The 19107-nt window shown below is 42.1% G+C and overlaps 1 protein-coding gene across 2 annotated transcripts in view; it reads left to right on the top strand.

Moving 5' to 3' along the window:
* The first annotated feature begins 692 nt into the window (after positions 1 to 692).
* rnf19b (ring finger protein 19B) overlaps positions 693 to 19107 on the top strand; it is a 34649-nt gene continuing 16234 nt past the window's right edge. Inside the window, exons 1-2 of one of the 2 annotated variants that reach the window (XM_068710884.1) lie at positions 693 to 976; positions 16166 to 17437. In XM_068710884.1, coding sequence (XP_068566985.1) covers positions 16749 to 17437 — 689 coding nt within the window. In that variant the 5' untranslated portion in view covers positions 693 to 976; positions 16166 to 16748. Of the gene's footprint in view, positions 977 to 16160; positions 17438 to 19107 lie in introns of both variants that reach the window. The other variant, XM_068710883.1, reaches the window with a different exon arrangement.

Below are 19107 nucleotides of genomic sequence, written 5' to 3'. Positions count from 1 at the left end.
GTAGTAGAAAGAGCCCAAGTCAAACATCTAACACTGTTCAATTAAGTCTTTTATATTGTATAGTCAAAATGTATCTCATGGCTTTAAAATCAACATGACTAAAGTCGATACTGAAAAAAGCCGTACAGTCTTTCCACCTCAATTAAAAGGGGTGAAGTGTGTGAGATTTTAGAATTTAATTAATTAAGAGTAAAAAAATAAAGTATTTGTTTTGCAGAAAATCATCACCTGTTAGTGATATAATGAATTCCATTATTAATACTGATACATCAGTGCATAAGCAGCATTTTAATGTAGCTGCTCCAGGTGGAGTTAGTTTTGAATGCTGTAAACACATCTGGTTCTCTTCAGTCCAATTCAATTGTATAAACTGATTTCTTTGTGAAAGTAAGTAACTAAAGTGATAGGTTGACCTAAGATTACCGTAACAAAGCACTTCCAGATACTATTGTCTGTTAAGTGCAGTGATAAAACACAACAGCTACCTGGAGTTGAACACAATGCTCTTTGTTTACTTCACCACCAAAACAAAAACACTTCTCAGTTAGTTTCCTTTTGACTCCTCTTTCCCATAAACGCGCCTTAGTTTTTCCTCTCGCAAACGAAGTTGAGGGGCGGTGACGACTCGGGGTGGAGTTTCCGTATTATCTACGGCGTGGCGTCACCGACTGGGGCTTTCCTCCACGACGTCAGAGGGCAGCGGCAGCGGCAGCGAGAGAGAGCGAGAGAGCGAGAGAGCGAGAGACGAGCTGCGGAGATTTAACTTTGAGTTTTTAGCGCCCCGCGAGCGCAGCGCAGGAAAGAGAAAAGGCCGCGGTCACCTGCCGGGAGCTCCACGAGCGCGAGAGGAGAGAGACGGGCACGTGAACGAAGGAGTGTTTTATGCTTCCAGCTTTATCGAGAAACGCACGGAGGAAGCGAGCGTCGCATCGCTCCCCCCAGCCTCTCTCGTCGATGAGAACCGGTCCTGAGCGGGGTAAGTGGCCCGGCAGTGAACGCATCTCTGCTGCATGAGCTGTCAGTCTGACATGTCGAGGATTTTAATGAGCTTTACAGCTTTATATAGAACCAGTTAGATAAAAAGAGAAGCTGCCACTTCAAAGGGAGTGTAGCGGTTTGCCGCCTTAAAGCCTTTCTGTGTGGTTATTAACGAGCATGACGGTCACATTATCTGTGTCTGTCAGTCAGGAGGGTCGACAAAGACCAGGACCATCCGAATTATCACAGTGCGGACCATAATATCTCCGTGTTACATGTAGCGAGGAAACAAACCAGTGTCCAGGTCTCAGAGCCGCTGCATGTCGGGAAATAATCATAAACTCTAAAAACAAAATGTCTTCAGACCATACAGTCATTGTCCAAGTCATCCAGGATGTGTTGGAGTTGAAGTCTTCTCCCTTTTAAAAAACCTCCCCTTCTGCTGTGCCACTCCCTGGTCACTGTTTGGGCTGAGGACATGCTGTATCTTCCTGTGGAGAAAGAAAACACATGCATAGGATTCTGTGTGAGGAGACAGTGGAGCTCAGAACAGAAGGGGATGCTCTGGTACTGTGACATGAGCCCCACAAACACTCCTCACAGGAATGCTATGTGGATATTTAGTGGGTTTATTTTGGATTGAGGACAGATTTTTATGATCATGCTTCTCTGGGTGTAAAAGGTGTGTGAGAATTAAGCAGAACTGAGGCAAACAGCAAGTATTCTTTATTAACGTTTGTTTTGGATGGAGATGAGCTGCACAGAGCTTGAAAAGAAAGGACAAATGTTCTTTAATGACTTAACATCTTTCATGAAGTGTCCTGAAACCCAGCTGGTGCTCCCTTTGAGCTAGAATCCACAATTCGATACCAAGACCTCGACCAATAGTAATAATAATAAAAATAATAATATTAATGAACACTCCACTGATAAGGCCACATTCCCAGAATATTTCAGGTCATTTAGAAACTTTGTCATTATTACATCATTCATCCACCTCACTGCTCAGCACACACACACACACACACACACACACACACACACACACACACACACACACACACACATATATATATATATTTTCAAATTCAACCCTTATCAAACATGTTTCCTTAGTTATGCATTTGTTAAAAAAAGGAATGCATTGAACTGATTAATGGACCTTTTTCACGGCAGACATTGTGACGGGTCATAGTAGGAAAAAGCACAGGTGTGTCCGATAACGTTAACAATGCGTTCACTTACAGTAGGGGAAGCCCTGCTATTCAGCATGCTGGAATATACCGGGACACAAAATGGAACTGACCCATCAGTAATGTTTTCAGTTTCACCTGCACTTAACCTACTATGACAAGATGTCAAAACGTCTCCTGTGAAAAATGTCTATTAATGTTCTGATTGTCGGCATCGCTCGTAGAAATACATTATTGATTAAAATTATTACTAAAGAGTTGTTTACAAGTGCAGGTCTGGTTTGAGAGAGGTACTCTAAACTAACCTCAACCCCTGGATATCTTTATCGACACCTTGTTTCCTCTTAAACGTATGTTTATTAACCAAAAAGTGCTCAAAGAATTGACAGAAAGAAACCAAATGATAATGCTTCAAGACAGGTACAGCTCTGCAGGCAGGGTAGTTTAAACGTAAGGGCCTGTCCCTGCATAACTAACTGAAAATTGAAATCCCTCATACAATTGTAGCCAAACAAAAGCACGGCACGTTATTCTGTTGGAAGGTGACCCCAACCGGATTCCTTTGAAAACAACAGCATATTGATTTGAACGGGTGTAAGGTCAAATAATCTCGGTCCATGTCGGCAGCAGTTCCTCCCTCTCGTCACGTGTGTTTGACCGTTACCTCATCCAGAGGAGGTTTGGGTTCCCGTGTCATTCTGTGCTTCAGGTTACAGACAACAGCTGGGAACTACACGCTCAGTTGTGTGTGTGTGTGTGTGTGTGTGTGTGTGTGTGTGTGTGTGTGTGTGTGTGTGTGTTTTGTAGATATGTGTGTGTTAAGAGGGGCTCAGAGGTTTGCTTTTTGTGACTGTCACGCCTGCAGGTCTGACATTAAACATTCAACAACGCAGCAGTGTGTCTCCTAAACTCTCTAATTATAGAAGCTCCCAGCCTGATTCCCTCTACCTCCACCTTCCAGAGCATCGCCCTGGACTCTGATTACACTGTATTTATGTGTGTGTGTGTGTGTGTGTGTGTGTGTGTGTGTGTGTGTGTGTGTGTGTGTGTGTGTGTGTGTGTGTGTGTGTGTGTGTGTGTCAGTGTGTGTCAGAGAGTGAGAGAGAGAGAGAGAGAGAACCATCTGCCTCCCACTGCATTTATTCCTAAAAATTATAATGTTCAAGGTTTTCTTTTCTGATAGATTGATAGATAGAAACACTAAACCAGTTTAAACTTTTCAAATTTGTAATATTTTCAACTTTTTCTGTCCTTTTTAAAAGTAAATCAAACATAGTTGCGGTTTACATGGCTGTCAAGATAACACAAACAACTTGCAGATGTTTTATTTTGACACAAACCAAACAATAATAGATAAATAGACAAAATGATCAATTTAAGATAGTATGAATATTTAGTTGCAGCCAGTGGTGGAGAGTAACTAAGTACATTTACTCAAGTACACCATGACATCTCTGAAGCTGTTCGATAAATGTAGTGGAGTAAAAAGGGCAATATCCTCTATTGCCCTTTTTACTCCACTACATTTATCGAACAGCTTCTAGTTACTTTGCAGATTCTGATTACAAATACAAGATATAATCAACTAATGCGTTTTGATGGATTAAGCTACACTTCAGTATATAAAGTAGCTGAAATGAGCTCCACCTTTAAATTACACATTAAAGTCATGAATGCATCAATATTTACTTCAGTAAGAATTTGAATGCAGCGCTTTAACTTGTAACAGAGCAAAATATCTGAGTACTTTTTCCACCACTGCTTGCAGCCCTACAGTTAAGAAGTAGTAGTAGTAGTAGTAGTAGTAGTAGTAGTAGTGAGCATCGAAGGCCTTCTCAGATCTTAACATGTTCTTTTGTCACAAATTCCCTGACTGAAGTCTTTGCTAGTTTTGCAACATTCTTGTTTGGCTTGGTTTATATATAATATATTGTTTCTAGCAGCTTTAAATCTACATATTTCATTGGTTAACCCGTAGCAACCAATACCACAGTGTGTGTGGGGTCAGTTGCTACTGACTGTGGTTAGTGCAAAGCAGTCTGACCATCAGGCCATATCTGTACCAAAACTCAGGTGTCGTGTTGATATCCGTGTACCCGAACCTACTTATCACATGTCTTTATCCCAGTAATGTTCACAAATATGCTTTGGTCTTTTGCAAACTGGCTACTTTTCCTTCTGTAAACCAACTCATCGATACGTCAAAAAGAATGAGGGATTAGAAGCACAGTAGTGTCTGTGACAGCAGATGCAGCATCATTAAAGTGGCGGTATGGATATTGTCCAACTGTGTGCTTCCTTTCCTCTGAAAAACGTTGTGCCAACATCATCATCAGATAAATACATCTTCTCCCATACACACATTTTAATATTCAAATTAAGTTGGCATTTGCTTTCAGGGCATCAAAGGGAAGCAAATGTTTTATGGTGAGCCGCATTTTGCCAGATGTTTGGATGTTTTTTTAGGGAAGAAGATTATGCACACACACACACACACACACACACACACACACACACACACACACACACACACACACACAGCGTGCAGCTCTATTGTGAGTGCTGGGCTGGATTCCTGGGAAGGCCGGTGTGTTTGGTTGTCTGAGTGTATCTTCCACGGAACTGCCTCCATTATCTGTAATATCGCTCTCATCACCAACCCGCCCACTCATGCACACGCCAAAATCCAACCTCCTTGCTTACACAGTAACACCACATCCACAGCGCTTTGAATGTGGGTGGCCCTGCTGTTCGTAAAGAGTTTCTGGTGTAGATGTGTGAAATATTGACTATAAACAATAAGTACTTCATGTTCTGTGTGACAGTAACTTCAGCTCTCCTCAGGCTGTGTTCAAACTGTTGATTTTCTCTTGAACAAAAAGGCATTCAATGAAACAGCTTCATTCTTCTCATGTTTATGAGTCAAGGATTCACAAGGATTAGGGCCACATGGGAAAATGTATTTCACTCAGAACATGTGGCCCCTAATCTTTTTTTGTACAAGTTATAAAACTCATGTGAAACTCTTATTAATATCACCATTCAACATTTTCTGATGAAGGATTTGTTCTTTTTGATGGGATAAGACTATGAGTGGTGATACAGACTTACATTCATTGAAATTCAACCAGGCAGTTAGCTCATTTAGCATAAACATGCTAACACACTAAACATTACCAAAGCGTCCTTAAGCAGCTCCCTCTGGTCACAAATCCTCTGGTTTTAAGGAAGTCTGGGGAATTATCGCTTTCATTCTGAGAGAAACCACCTCATCAGTCACCTTAGCTTAGCATAAAGACCGAACTGTTTGTGTGGATGAAACAAAAGAGATATAACATGTTACTGTTGTTGTTGTTGTTGTTTAGTTGTAGAGGTGCTTTTAGGTGGATTTTCTTACTTTTAGATAGAGCTAGCTAGCTAGCTGTTTACAGTCTTTGTGCTAAGCTAACCGTCCGCTGGTTGTAGCTTCATGATTTTGTTTTCAGTTGCACAGTTTCTTTTCCTGCAGATGTTCTTTGGCATTTAGTTTTATTTGACAGTTTTTCAGCATCCTAGTGATTAGCATTAGCAATTTGTGCAAGCGATAAGCATTAGAGCTGGCGATTAGCACGAGCTAATTGAAAGGGTAACTTATGGCATGATTTCAAGTCCACAAAGAGAGTAAAGCGACGATGGAGGGAGCTCTGCGTGTTTTAGGATTTACGGGGGAGAGGCACTTCAGCCTAATCTCTGGGGTTGAGTTCCTCTTTAAGAATGACAGAAAAAGGATCATCAGAGGATGTTTCATGTGTTACCTCAAACACTTTCCCTTATTTCCACCACCATCCCATCAACATCACTACAGTCAGACTAAGCAGGCCTCAGGTGTCACTAGGGTTGCAAAGGGGTGGAAAAATTCTGGTAATTTTCCGGAAACTTTCCATGGGAAGTTAAGCTCGGGAATTTTGGAAATTTTGACCTTTTTTTTTTTTTTTTGCAAAAGCATATAACAGGGAACTTAAATGTAGTTGAGAATAACACTATGCAAGCCTAGCTCAGCTGGACCCTGGATGCAGCTAGTTGGGAACATTGTCTGCCAGAAACGTAAACGTTTTTGAACGTCTTTGTCATTACCTAGCATATTGATTACTTGGTAAACTGAAGCCATGTTCATTTTAATACCATGTTTATTTGTATACACTAGGCTAACTTTTTACAGCAGTGAGAGTAGGATGTATGTATGTCCATATTAAAGTACACCATCACCTCGACGATTCGCGGCTGTTGGGGTCCATCAAAAAGAGCAAGTTGGGCGACTTATCATAAATAAAAGTAATTACTGCAAATGAAAGGCTGAGCAGTACAAACGTAGTTCAAAACTATATTTTAAAGATGTATGGAATGCAGCCCATGCTGTGTTTCTTTGCAAAGGATGGAGTTAGCTATTGTAAACCACTTTTTTTTTCTTTCTCAACCCGATGTGATCAAATACGTCAAATGAAAGTATTCTTTCATCACATGCACACTACAGCAGGGCTATTGAGGCCACACTACTGCATTTGAGCAATAGTGAATACACTATTTTATTCAACGTTCATGTTTTTGTTGTTCAATGAAAGAATAAAGTTCTACTCACAAATGGATTAAGTAAAAAATTAAATTTTTAAAATTTGTATTAGAAATGTTTGCATGCATGTCTGCTTATGACAAAACAAAATATTGTTTTGTCATATATGACAAGGTAAATACAGTTAATTACCCCAACATTTCCAGTTTATTCCCGTTAATTCCCATGGAAAGTTTCCAACTTTGAATATTCCTGGAATTTTGCAACCCTAGGTGTCACTGTGAATCTTTGTGTGTAGCCTATAACTGTGGGATGTTGGAAATGGGCACGGCCTCTCCGAGTGATTAATTCAAAGTTCATTCCTAATTTGCGTGGGAGGAGGTGGCAGTGAGGTCACGCGACACACCGTGCATCAACACTTGGTTCTCTGGGCTCCAGTGTGTCATTATAACCCGGTTAATCCAGCCGGTCCTTCTGCTCACTGGAAGTAGCCTTGACTTGTGTGTGTGTGTGTGTGTGTGTGTGTGTTCCTTTTATGTAGTTTTTCTTCGAGGACCAAATGTTCTCACAGACTTCCTCTGAAGTGACGTCGTTTTGCTTGACCTCTCTACTTATAAAAGAAGGAACATTTAGCCTCTAACGATGAGGAGGTGCAGTCTGTGCCGGTGAACTATGTGGTCCATTAAAGCCGTAGCCAGCTCAGAACTGGCCGATGCCTAACAACAGAACAACGGCCACTTCACTGTTTTGTTGGCTAAGTGCAGCTGAAACAGCAGAATCCCCATAAAAGCTCTGCTCACTGGCTTTTATTAGCTACGCTAGCCATGAAGATGTGGGTGCCTCTGTAGTCTTAACAGTCTCTGAACATTTTCAACTTTATACTGAAATATAGATATCATTAAATGCACTGCTTCCGTGTCACGCTAGCATCCTCCTCAGAGCCTTGAAGTAGTTTCAGCAACATTTACGTAAAACTATTCCTGTTAAAAGCATATCAGGAAGTGCTACCCTGAGCCTTCCACTTAGCACTTATTGTATTCATACTAGCTTGTTGCACTTATTGTATTCATATTACTTATAGCACTAACTGTTTTTCTTGTTTCTGTACTTTGGCTCTGAGTTATGCTCTGCTTCATGCTCTTAGATGCTTGTTTGGAAAAGGAAATGTACTTATGACTTCTGGTGACTAGTAGTTCTTTTGATTACCAATGTTGATGCACTTATTGTAAGTCGCTTTGGATAAAAGCGTCTGCTAAATGACTGTAATGTAATGTAATGTAATATCGTCTAACTGCAGAGGATTGGACTATTGTACAGGAGTAATTTCAGACCGTTTGATGCTTTTTTTCCCTTGAAAATGCTGTTTGAAGCATTTCAAACCTTCAGTGTTTTATATGTAAAACTGTGGCTCTTGCAGTCAATATGCAGAAGAATTTAAGTTAGCAGGGAGCCATCTAGTGGTAACTTTACCTGCTTCTGTGCTAACATTACTGCAGTGCTGTAAAATAAATTAAAGTTGTGCTGCCATGTCTCTGTAGAAGTATAAAAATTAGACAGAAATGCGTCCTTCCAACAGGCTCAGGGTAACTAGCTCATTCCTCCCCAAACACACACACACACACACACACACACACACACACCCATTATTAGCTCCTGTGTTGAGTAGGGGACCACCTGTTCCGTCCAGAGGCCGTCGGCCCCCGGCTCTCAGATTAGCATGGTTTTAGTCGGCCTCACTACAAACAGTCTGAGCCCAGCCGGCTCTCTGTGGATCTGTCTGTTCGTGTTAAAGCAAAGTCATCAGTCACTTCAGACTGCAGGCTTTTAGCCGAGGCTCTTATCCAAAGTGATAAAACGCATTACAACACAGAGTGCAACAACAGGATCATCTATTTGGCGAAACATTAGACAGAGAAATGTTCCTCGATGACTACTTTTTGGTTCTGTGTGACTGCAGTGAGCACTGTTTCAATCCAAAGTTTTTTATATCCCGTATGCTTTTGGTTTGATATATAAAATGTGTTGTGACACATTCAGGCTGGGGAACACAGCTCTGAGAAGTGAAAGTTCAGAGCCAGAGAAGCCGGCCGACTTTCCCGGGAACCAACAAAGACGATAAACAGCAGAGAAGTTCTCAGGAACAGACGCGCCTCAGGACGTTTAATAAATAATGAGTTTGGCAGAATGGGAAGAAACATAATGGTTGATTATGTGAGCGCAAAAAGGCTGCAGTGCGTCATCTGAAAGTGGCGGAAGTACTCCATCAAGTACTGCTTGTACATTACTTACACTTCTACTTCACTTCCTTTCAAGAAATACATATTCTTATTTATACTACATTTAGCAGCTAGAGTTACAAGTTACTGTTAGGATTCACATTTCACTTTCAAAAAGAAGTATTGTGGTATTAAAGGTTGATATTAAATGTTCTTTATTCGACATTCAGAGCATTGATATAGCAGCAAGCAGTTATCGTCAATGTGACGATATAGTAGAGCAGGGCTTTTCAATTAAAGTTTAGCGAGGTCCAGTTAGAGAGAATTTCCTCATCCAAAGGTCCGGAACACCAAATAATGTCTTAACTTGCATTAAGATTTAGTTCCATGTATAATGAAGTAGCCAACAGTTGTATTAACGTCTGTATGTAGTCAACATCTGACTGTCGAATCAAATAAAGAAAGTTCAATTGAATAATATCTCAACAATATTTATTGTCAGATTTCAAATTGAACTGGATTAATTATAAATAATATATACTCTAATAATAAATACATGTTCTTATTTCAAGTAAAATGTAGGCTGAATTCAAAAATAAAATACATATCAGTAAGCTTTTAAAAAATGTGACTCTTAAAATAAAGTACTTAATTTTAGAAAAATTAATTTAACTGAATTGTCTTTGTCCTGCAGCTTTAAATTCAGTTAATTCAGGTGTGTAGGGACTTTATCTGTGGTTACTGAAACCACTTGTTTCAGCTCTATTCCTCTCTGTTTACGTCGTTGTTGGACAGTGAATTCATGTGTTAGCATTCTGATCATTTTGGGCTCTTAGATCGTTTATTTTCTGTGTCTTCATCTCGGATGTGAGTGGGTACGTTTGCTCAAAAGATGTGTGCTTTGTCTCGTAGTGGCGCTTCACATCACAGTCTCTGAACACATGAGACATTCTGGTTTTGAACTGCCTGTAGGAAGAATGAAGATATACGAGTAAAGACTCTGGTCTCTCTGGTCTCGCTGTCACATTTCTCTTCTTAGAGAACATCATGTGAAATAACTTCTTCGACTGTTGGGTCTCTCTCCCATATGTGTGCAAATGTCATTGGAGTTGCGACGCTTATAGGAACACACATACAGTTTAGGATTTACAACGCATGTAATTGGTCTTTGTGTTTCCTGGACCGCTGAACGAGTGCCTTAAAGGCTAGAAAAGCTGTGCCGGTAAACATAGACTTTATTAATTATCAATTATCGGTTTCAGGTCCGCGGTCCGCCTATTAGTGACCCCTGTAGTAGAGTGTGTATGTAGCTCCACCTACGGTATAAGACAGTAGTCAGTAGTAATAATCCATTGATTTATAGTTAACATATAAACTCACCACAGCACCCATTTTGTAGCTGTTCTGGCCATATAATAATAATATAAACAATATATTCACATTCGGACATTGAACATACTTTGACATTCAAGCATGAAGTACTAATGTATATTTAGAAGTACCACCACTGGTTACCTAAGTGAAAAGAAAGTAAAGACAGAAGACAACTGAGTTTTAGTTTTTCTTTCACTGAATGTCAATCTGCTGCCTCAACTCATCCAAACTGTGTGGCTGAAAGCAGCACAGCCAGTGACACCTTTCAGGAGATGAACTGGTGGTGATGGTGTCATCAACCACATCTTCACCAAAAACACCTCCAAGGTTCTGTGTTTAAGAGCTTTTCATCCACGACTTCATTAAAGACGCGTGAAACTAAAGCGCTCAGGAGGCTGTGTGTGTGTGTGTGTGTGTGTGTGTGTGTGTGTGTTGTAGTGTGAATCTTATGCAGACGTGTCAAGGCTGACAGTGAATCATCTTGTTGCATAACAGCAATCAGCTCTGACAACAGCACACCTGTAGCACACATCTTATTATGCTGTGTGTGTGTGTGTGTGTGTGTGTGTGTGTGTGTGTGTATTCTTCATTACGGCTTCTCTAATGTGGAATAACCTGTCAGAGAAACCCACGCAAGCTGAATCACTTCAGTGTTATGAACACTTATTAAATATTTATTTATCCTATTTATGTTATTTGTTAAAAAATAAAACAGCCTCATTGATTCTTAACATTTGCTTATGTTGCATTGTTTTAAATATCTCTTAATGCTCCGTTCAGTGATGTGTAAACTGGTGAATGCTGCCACAACAACAGTTACTCAGTATTTTTATTTTTTTAGCAACTTTTTGACTGATTTTTCTTTTCTGTTGGGTGTAGATTGTGGTGCTGTTCAACTGTATTCTGTTTTGGGGAGGCGTTACTAGTATTCAGTCTACCCTCATTGATATGAATGGGATTGGACAAAATAATAGAAACCTCGAGCTGCAGTCACAGAAATGATCACAACCTTTATACCAGTCATGGAGGGAGGACTGTTGTATTAGACTGCACTAGTTTCAGCTGGGTGTACCTAATAAACTGAGCGTGCGTACACACTGGTCTGTGTGCGTGTGATGCCAGTCGCAGCATGTCCGTTGGCCTTGCCCTGCTGCAGGGAGAGACTGGAGAAGTGCTGAGGCGTAAACTCAGTTTCTAAAACTGAACCGTGTGTCTGAAAGCTGCTGAGGACAGATTACCTGTCTCTCTCTCCCTCTAGTTCAGGAGAACCCATTATGGACCTTGAATTGGTGAATTGTATTGTGGTAGCTTTGGAACACTGAGCGTTCTAGTTTGAACGTCCCATAAAGACACAAGATTAAAAGCACCACTAGTGGCCTCTAGAGGCCCAAAATACAAAGATTGGATTGAACAAACAACTTACTTCTGATCTTAGATCTTACCAGAGGTTAGACTGACGTGTTTAGTTTGTCCTGAAGATGTAAAAGCTGGAGGAAAGACCATTGAGTCATTACAATCAACAGGTGTTGTCCCCAGGTAACGGAGGTGTTTTGGGCAAATTTGACATTTTGGTCTGAGGGTGGGACTAGATGAAATGAATTAATGTCCATGCTGGTACAGTAGTACAGATCTGAGAGCGGGTGTTGAGGTTATCTTTGTCAAATGGACAGAACAGACACTGTTGGTTGGAGTTGTGCCTTGTTTCAGAGGGGTTAACTAAAGGGTCTACCCTGTGGTGAGGATCCATTAGTAAGCAAAACAAGAACTCCTCAGTGACCACCATCCATTTCATTTTCAAGACAATAGTTAATGCTGCATTCAATGCTACATTTAGCAGCCGAAGAGCCCACGCTGCGCTACCTCTCAGTAGGGCTCTTGTGGCCACATTTATCTCTTCCTTCTGCCTCAACAGGAAGTGAACTCTGCTGAACTCACATGGCTTCACTGGAAATCTGAACAAATACAGGCAAGGAACAGAGAGTCTACCTTAGATAAATCAGCAACAATGACATGAGTTATACCAGCAATTCTAAAATATATATATATATATATATATATACGTATATATACTGTGTGTATATATATATATATATATATATATATATATATATATACGTATATATACTGTGTATATATATATATATATATATGTGTGTGTGTGTGTGTATATATATATATATATATATATATATATATAGTCTGTGTGTAAAAGGTAATGTATTATCAGCTCAGTGGACTTAAAGTATCTGTTGTAATATACTATAATGTTAAGTAAATAGATTATTATTATTGATGTATAAATGAAAAAGGAGCATTTCAATGAAGTTGGTTAAGGTGGCGCTCATTTTAATTTATTTGATATGCCATTGGGTAGTTTAATTTATAACAATGCATCATATTTTATAAGCTCATATGTTTTGTTTGTAAAATCTTCATTTGTGAAGTAACTAGTTACTACAGCCGTAAAATACATGCAGTGGAGTAAAAAGTACAATATTTGCCTCTGAATCATGAAGTAAAAGTACAAAAGTGGCCTCAGTACAATACTTGAGTAAATACCCTTTTCACGTTACATTCCAGCACAGGAGATCTCACACCTTATAAACCAGGGTGTTTCTGTCCTGAGAACACACACTGCTGCTGCTTCCAGCCTTCATTTCACTTCGTTGCACAGATGGCTGGAGTAAAAACCAGCAGCCGTCTTTGTCCTGAGAACCAGTTCTGAGCTGTGAAAGCTTCTGTCAACAGTTTACTCTTGCAATGTTAATCTTTGTTTGCATTCATTTTGCACAATGCTATCTACAAACCAACACACACACACACACACACACACACACACACACACACACACACACACACACACACACACACACACAGAGTCACAGACACATTCACAAACCAGTTTATTTCTACTGAACATTTGTTTTTTCTCAAGAGTGATTGAATGTGTATCTGAAGCTTTGGAGAGAAACAAAGATTAAAACAGGCATGGAGGGCTGTTTGTGTGTGTGTGTGTGTGTGTGTGTGTGTGTGTGTGTGTGTGTGTGTGTGCTGAATTGAGCAGCAGTGGAGTAGGAGGACAAGTGTAGAACAAAGTGTGTGTGTTGAGCATGTTGATAACAAATCAGGTCCAGATTGTGAAGTTCTCAGGCTGTTCATACCATATCTGCCAAAGGACGCCATGATGATCACAGCGTGCGCGCGCACACACACACACTGGGAATCTGCCATGTCTGTAACTTGTGACATAAAAATTCCACCGCAAATGACCTGCCATATTTCGCCGAACAACGGTCAAGCGATGCTATTAATCCCGTGCGGATCTGCATCTCCGTGATTTGGGGTTCCATTTTTTACAGCATGCACAGCATGGAGCCCCCTGAATGTGGTGTGTGTTTGTACACTTCAGACTTCTGGAGACCTGAGTCAAACAATAACTCAGAGGCGAGCAGATGAAGAGATCTGACACGAGATGAAGAAATGCGTCTCCTTTGATGTCGCCTCCTCTGAGAATCAGGAAATCTTTATCAGCACTCGACAATCTCGCCTCCTAAAAACTAACAAAAGCGAGCAGTGTGTCGGCGTGTGTGTTGTCACGGGAGACGTCAGAGGTGTTTCTTCATCAGCGTGTTTGAGCAATGGCTTGTAATTCAAAGTAAGGCATTGAATGCAGGATGTTTACTTGTAGTGGAGTATTTTCACGGTGTGGTTAGAGCACTTTTACTGAAGAAAAGGATCTGAATACTTCTTCCACCGCTGGTTTATTACCACCTCTGGGATTTTCCTATATTCTTCTATATAGAGTGGCTCTAAATGTTTCCACAAACTCTAAAATAAAGCATAAATACAACTTTCTTTGTTCACTTATTGGGTCAGAAATCTACTTGCCCAAAGTCAATTTATACTTGTCTATTCATAGTTGTCAAATAACAACGAAGACTAAAGTTAATTGTCTTTATTTAAGTAAATGAACAAGAACAAGGACAGGTATATTTGTACTTGCGGACAATCCTTATTGTTGAGCCCTGAAATATCAAATGATATAAATATATAAAAACAGTATTATTCTGTTTTTATTCTTCTTCATGTTGCTTAAAAGTGTTGAAGATAAATATTCAAATGGCACTAGAGACCATCTTGTGATGGGATCAGAGCCATAAAGTGGGGGCCAATGGCCCCTTCCACACCTTCTACCTTGATCCTCATGTGATCCCGTCTGTCAGTTGCGACGCTATCGCCTTGACAAAAAGAGTCCACAGACAGACATATAAACACCTGGCAAAGCCCTCTGAAATGCCTCTGTGGTAGTTCTGCTACAGCGGGCGTTTCCATGACCACCGTTGGCCCTGGCAACTCCCACGCACACGTCACGCGGTGACACCAGCGTCGCTGTCACAGCTGGTAATAACGGCCTAGAGTCACGTTCTGTTATGACCTGAGATCAGCCTGTTTAGCCTGAAGACGTCGCTCTGTCTGCCTGCTCTCCAGTGATTGGTCAGCTAATCTGTCAATCACCTGAGCACATGCAGGTCACAATCTCCTCAATGGTCTGACATATACCGGGTCAGCACTACTACTGTGTGTGTGTGTGTGTGTGTGTGTGTGTGTGTGTGTGTGTGTGTGTGTGTGTGTGTGTGTGTGTGTGTGTGTGTGTGTGTGTCTGGCCTTCAGCCACAATCAGATTTGTGAGCTCTAAGTCAGTCGCTCGCTGGTCACAGACAGAGAACCAGAAAACATGTGCACCGCTGTGGGAGTGTGTTTGTGCTTCTTGAGTGCTTTAAATTCACTTTAGTATTGATCTGTTGTGTCCTAATTGACAGTTTGTGCTGCTCAAAAAGCTTCTCTGAAACGTCTTCTTTCGACTCGCTGGTGCACCTTTCCTCTAATTTTTTCAACACAACAATAAAGAAACAAATAAAGAAATAAAAAAACAACTCAGCAGTCACAATATTCTCACACAGCAACACAAAGCAAATGTATAATGAAAACATAACATCGTAATAACACACGAGAGCTGTTTCAGTGTCACACACACACTCCTTAACATAAGCTCACACAGCCTGTAATTGTAGCGAGGACACAGGATGTAATTACACGTGTGTGTGTGTGTGTGTGTGTGTGTGTGTGTGTGTGTGTGTACATACATAATTATCACTTAGAGGTGTGTGTGTGGGTGTGTATACAGTATATGTATGGAATGTGTGTGTGTATTTGCAGGTTTCGTTTTTTGTTTTTTTTATGTGTGTAAGTATGTTTTTATGTCTGTTTTTAGGATTTAGAAGTGTGTCGATTTTTATACACGAAGAATACAACATGTACTTGTGCGTGTGTATTTATATGTGTGTCCTTGTGTTTTTGTTTACCAGTGTAATGGTTATGTGTGTGTGTGTGTGTGTGTGTGTGTGTGTGTGTGTATTCACAAGTGCCAGAGTCACAGAGCGGGTCGCTGTTTGCCTCGCTCATAGTGAGCGTCACCATGGCAACAGCACTAGCAGCGCAGTGTGAAGTGGAGGAAGAGCTTTGCGGTGCTCAGCGTGACGGAGAGACACGGAGAGACTGGTTTCACATGAACCAGTGGTCGATGATGTCACTTATTTTAGTCGCTGTTTACTTCAAATTAAACGAGTGTTTACCTTTTGATTATGTTTTTTTAACCCACGCAGGACAGCAGTATGTGTGTGTGTAACAGTATGTGTGTGTATTTAAATGTAATCAACACAGATGGATTATCAGTTCAGGGTCACAAGAGTTAAGGATCAAACTGAAACCCAGAGAGAGAGAGAGAGAGAGAGAGAGGTGTGTCATACTGAGCATGCTCTTTGTACTAACTTCCTGCTCTCCTCCTCCTGACAGAACAGACCGGCGTTCAACAGAAGCGGAGAGGAAGACGAGCGGAGGAGCAGCTCTGAACACAGCTGGGGAGAATTCAATCCACACTGAGGAATAATCACAGTGTTCAGACTGAACTCTGGCCTGTGGATGTTTCTGTTTTTCTTCTTTTTCATTTACTGGAACGGACATTCATCTTTTTGAGAATCACGTTAATGTCTCACCTCGACGTCTGCCTGGGAGATGACAGACTAGCCGCTTTCTCTTCTTCGTGAACCTTTTGACTGCAGAGTTTGAGTGAAACTCCGGGAGCAGACGGGGATTCTTTTCTTCTTTTTTTTTTCCTCTGCACTTTGAACAATCTCTTTCATTTTCTGTTTTGTACGTCATCGTCATCTCACTCTTGTCTTTTCCTGATAACGTTTGGTTTCTCATAACAGGAAGAGAAGGAGGTGACTGACTAAAGTTCCAGTTTGGCTTTCACTAGGGGACAAGTCCTCCCTTGTGTGTGTGTGTGTTACTGAGTGTGTTTTTGTGTTGGAGCGTCCCTCTGCGATACATTAACGTGTCTCAGGGAGACAATAACCGGCCCTGTGTGTCTCTTCTGGGAAAATGGGATCAGAAAAGGACTCGGAGTCGCCTCACTCCTCTGTGAGCGGCATCCCCAACCCTAAGTGCCGCGCGGCAGGCAAACGCCAGGGCCGCATCTCCTTTCACAGCCTCTTCAACAGCAAACGGGGCTCTCGTGGCGCCAGGGGCCCAAAAGGAGGAGCCGCCACCCCTTTATCCCATCACCACCAGCTTCATCATACGCAACAACAGCTCCTCCCTACTGCCTTGAGCTCGGCGCCCGCCGCAGCCTCCGCCGCGCCCACGGCGACGACGACCACCACCACCACCACCACCGCAGCCACCGTGACCACCCAGGACGCCTCCTGCAGCACCCCGTCAAAGCCGCTCTCCACCAGCGAGCCGTCCCTGGGTGGAGCCCCATCCTCTGAGGAGGCCGACCTCCTGGAGTGCCCCCTGTGCCTGGTGCGCAAGCCCGCCGAGCAGCTCCCCGAGCTGCTGGGATGCAGCCACCGCTCCTGCCTCTGCTGCCTGCGGCAGTACCTCCGCATCGAGATCACGGAGAGCCGAGTCCAGCTCAGCTGCCCCGAATGTGCCGAGAGACTGTCCCCGCGGCAGGTGGCGGACATCTTGGATGACGCGGCCCTGCTGGACAAGTATGAGGAGTTCCTGCTGCGGAGGTGCCTCGCCTCCGACCCAGACTGCCGATGGTGCCCGGCGCCCGACTGCGGGTAAGACACTGTCCACGATGTCCCCACTGCTGTCCTCTTCATCCTCTTCATCCTCCTCATCTGTGCTCATTTTCAGGAATCTTTCTGTTTCTATGATATTGTCAAGTGTAATTAATCTGTTGTCCAGCAGCAAACAGCTGCCAGGCTACGTGTTTATGACTCTGACTTATTACCAAACCTGACAGCTGTTTCACCTTGTGAGTCTGTGTGTGTGTGTCATCATGGCAAAATGTGATCCTGGAGACACCTGCTGTAGCCGAACTAGCACAAAGGAGGTTCTGAGTAATTTGCCAGATGTTTATAAGTCCGTGGACAGGTTATGTCATAGTGTTAGCGTCGCAGCTGTGTAAGATTCAATCACCAAACTTAACCAACATAAAGAAGTTCAAAGATGGATGAGCAAGGGCGCCAGTAGTAGGGAGGTAGGGAATGGAACTTCGTGCCTCTGGCTGGATTTGAACCTCGCGGCTAGCGTCATCCTATCGCAAGATGCAAGTGTTCATTGTACGGCTGCAACTAATATTTGTGCGATGAATCATTCGGTAGTCTTTAAAGTAGTCAGGACATTTTTTTAAAAAGCCCCATCACAAGCCCTGAAAGCCCCATCATGAAACGATCAGAAAACACCGAAAGATGTTTGAGTTAAAATCCCATAAAAACAGGAAAGCAGAGCGAGTGGTTGATGTTTTAAAATCTGAGGACATTCTGATCGGTCCTCATAGGGGGAAAAAGGACAATTTAAGTGTTGTAGCTCATTTGTTTCCATCGTCCTGTATCTTTGACATCATCGAGTCATCTGATTAGAGATTCAGAACACTGAAGGGAAATCACCTTGTGTGGTTAATAAAAACAAATCATTGTCAGAACAGAAACTAAACTAGTGTGAGTGAGACAAAAAGTGAAAACGTAGCGAAGCCGGAAGCCTTTCTTTATCTGTTTGATTAGTTGCAGGAAGCAGTTTTATATCTGAGAACATGGACAACTGGACAAATATTCAGATGTACATGTCACAGCCTTATCTGGTGCTTGGTTGAAGAAGTCATCGGCTGTTAGCTCACATTGGTGCTTGTTTGGCAGCATTGCTAATGAGAGGACTGCTGTTGTATATCATCATTATCGGGCCGGTCGCTGTAATGGGATCGCCTCCACTTGTCTATTAAACCTTTTCTCTCACTCCCTCTTCCTCTTTCTCCCTCGTCCTCTCCCTCTGATGCATCACACCTCTCGCTCACTCGCTGTCCGCTTATTTCCTCATTCTTTCCACTGTAATTGCCTCGATTTCAGATGAACCGTATTGCTTCAGAGTCCAGATAAGGAACCATCTTGGCCTGCTCTGTTAGAGAGAGAGAGAGAGAGAGAGAGAGAGAGAGAGAGAGAGAGAGAGAGAGACGGGCGGAGGAAGTTGAAACTGTAACTGGGTTAGAGGGCCTTGTGGCTGGAGGAGGGCAGAGTCAGATGGGTCTGGGGGTTGAGCAGCTCTCGTTAGGTTTCTGGAACAAATTGGAGGCGTTCGTTTCATCATAGAAAGCAAGAGTGATTCACTGTGTGTGTGTGTGTGTGTGTGTGTGGGTCGGAGGAGCGCAGATATAGTGGTGTTTTTCTTCTGTGGTTTTGTACAGTGATACTGGTGTTTGGCAGGGGAAGGCCAACGCGTCTGTGTGGTGTATCTC

The sequence above is a fragment of the Cebidichthys violaceus genome, unplaced genomic scaffold (assembly GCF_023349555.1).
Source record: "Cebidichthys violaceus isolate CVI_PGR_0920_01 unplaced genomic scaffold, fCebVio1.0.p SCAF_16, whole genome shotgun sequence".
Lineage (NCBI taxonomy): Eukaryota > Metazoa > Chordata > Actinopteri > Perciformes > Stichaeidae > Cebidichthys > Cebidichthys violaceus.
This window is presented reverse-complemented; position numbering and strand designations above follow the sequence as displayed.